Genomic DNA, 2,162 nt, shown 5'->3' with positions numbered 1-2,162 from the left:
GGGCGGGGGGGGGGGCACTCAAGTTCCATCCGGGAGGTCAGAAAGGACAACAAGCTGCCACCGCGTGGTCCCTGGGGCTATAAGTCAAAGGCTGTGCTGGGGGGCTGACAAGGGGGAAATGGAGCGGGGTGTCCACACCCTGGCCCTCTCCGTCTTCCCGGAGCCTTCTCGGGGTCTTTGACGAGGGAGCAGGGTGGGCTGGGACGGGCACCGCGGGGAGGGCTCAGGGCCATCACCGGAGAGGTGAGGTCAGGGGAGGGGGTGAGCCGGGCCGTGCCAGGGCCGCGGGCGCGAGTCTGCGAGGAGCCAGAGTTGGGAAAGTGGTCTGGGGAGATGCGGCGCAGAAGTCAACGCAGGGCTGCCGCGAGGCAGCGTGTGGCCTGGGCGGGGGCGGCGGGCAGGGAGCGTCTCGCGGGGCTGGGACCGCCGGGCGCCGTCCGAGCCCCCACCTCGGGCCGCCGTCCAAGCCCCCGGCTCAGGGCGCCCAACTCTCCAGTCCCTGCTCCCCCCGGGGCTTCGGTTCCCTCCTCCTGCGGTCGCAGAGTTTCGCTCAAGTCCCGGGCAGCCCCTGCCGGGAGCCGGCGCCCGCCGCCCGTAGGGCCCCCTGCGTCCTCCCCGTTCCCCCGGGGCCGCGGGTCTCACCTGGGGGCGGGGGCCGGCCCTGCCCACCGCCCCGAGCAGCAGCAGCGCCAGGCAGAGCGGGCTGGGGGCGCGGGCCATGGCGGGGCGCTCAGGACCGGGCCATCGCTGCCACCTGCGGAACCGCGCGCGGCGACTGATCCCGGGCGGCCGGCGGCGCCGGGGGAGGAGCCGGCGCGGGGCCGCCCCGCCCGCGGGAGGGGCCGGCGGGGTCCCGCGTCTTCAGCCCGGGCCGCCCGGGGCCTCCCCCCAACACCGCCCCTCGCCAGTCGGTCCCGGGCCTGGGGCACCGGGCGCTGCGCTCCGGGCGAGGACCGCTCGGGCTGAGGAAGCGCAGGAGCCTGCCACCAGCACCCAGCGCCTCGGGTGCGCTCGCCCGCCCCCCACCCCCGCCCCCCAGCCTCCCCCAGGTTCCCCCAGATTCCCCGGGCTAAGGAGAGCCAGACCACCCCCACCTATTCAGGCTACCCCAGAGGAAACTGAGGCCGGACAAGCGCGTGGGACTTACCCAAGGTCACCCTGCCCGTCAGACCCCTCCAGGAAAGTGTCACCCCAAGAGCTGCGCGTGACTAGTATAAGAAAGAGCCACCCAGCGGGGTTACCCCCTCCCCAAGTCCTCTCCTCATTCCGGAGCTCGGTCAGGAAGGCCGCCCCAGGAGAGCTAAGGTTGGGGGAGGAGGGGAAGACGAGGACAAATGGATCAATGGAGCCCTGAGTGGAGGGTCTAGAGTTTTCCCCCCACTCCCGCAATTCCCACGGCCCTTGTTCTAAATCACTAGGCTCTTAGAACCCTGTGTCCCTGTGCCAAAGTGGGCCCATGGCTGTTCCCTGTGCCTGCTGTATCTTTGTCACCCGCTTTGTAGCAACTCTATTTTACCTGCCTTTGTATCCACCCCCCACCCCAAACACAGTGCGGGCAGGGGTTGGGGGGCGGGTGCTGCACAGGCTACCCTCAGATTCCCTTCTTACAGCCAGGCTGTGGAAGAGTGCGAAAATGCATTGACTTTACTTCCCTGATGCCCTTAAGGAGTAAGGGTGGGTAGAGGGGATTACCCCAGCCCCAAAAGAACTTTGATGTCACTGTTGGGAAGGGGTGGTGGCAGCAGCACGCCATCCTGGACACGCCATAGCAGGGGCATGTCTGGATCATCCCAAAGGGAAAGAGAGTCTGAGAGTAACTTCTCATCAGGGGGAGAACAAAACTTCTGGAAGCCCTGAGCAAAGTTGGAAGGGGTGGGGTGGGGGTGTGAAATGGGGAGGCGGGAAGAGACAGCCAGTGGGAGGAGCAGAGGCTCCCTTTGAGCCAGAGGGATTGCCCACTCCAGCAAGCTCTACCTCCACAACCTGGGAGTCTTGTCTTCCCTCCCCTGCCCAGAAGGTCACCTTCCGTGAGCCACTTAGGATTATTAGCTTGTTCAGCTACACCTGGCAGAAAACCCCAGAGAGCAATGGTGTAACCAAGGGCTCTTACATAAAACGAGACCAGAGGTTCAGCCTAGGGCTGGAGCAGTGGCTCCCTGATC

The 2,162-nt window shown here is 66.8% G+C and overlaps 1 protein-coding gene across 1 annotated transcript in view; it reads right to left on the bottom strand.

Annotated features, from left to right (window-relative positions):
- GLP1R (glucagon like peptide 1 receptor) overlaps positions 1 to 720 on the bottom strand; it is a 33,134-nt gene extending 32,414 nt beyond the window's left edge. Inside the window, exon 1 of the mRNA XM_040645110.1 lies at positions 643 to 720. Within this exon, the coding sequence (XP_040501044.1) occupies positions 643 to 720 (78 nt within the window). The remainder of the gene's footprint in view (positions 1 to 642) is intronic.
- Between the last annotated feature and the right edge of the window lie 1,442 nt (positions 721 to 2,162).

The sequence above is a fragment of the Ursus maritimus genome, unplaced genomic scaffold (assembly GCF_017311325.1).
Source record: "Ursus maritimus isolate PB19 unplaced genomic scaffold, ASM1731132v1 scaffold_30, whole genome shotgun sequence".
In the NCBI taxonomy this organism is placed as follows: Eukaryota; Metazoa; Chordata; class Mammalia; order Carnivora; family Ursidae; genus Ursus; species Ursus maritimus.
This window is presented reverse-complemented; position numbering and strand designations above follow the sequence as displayed.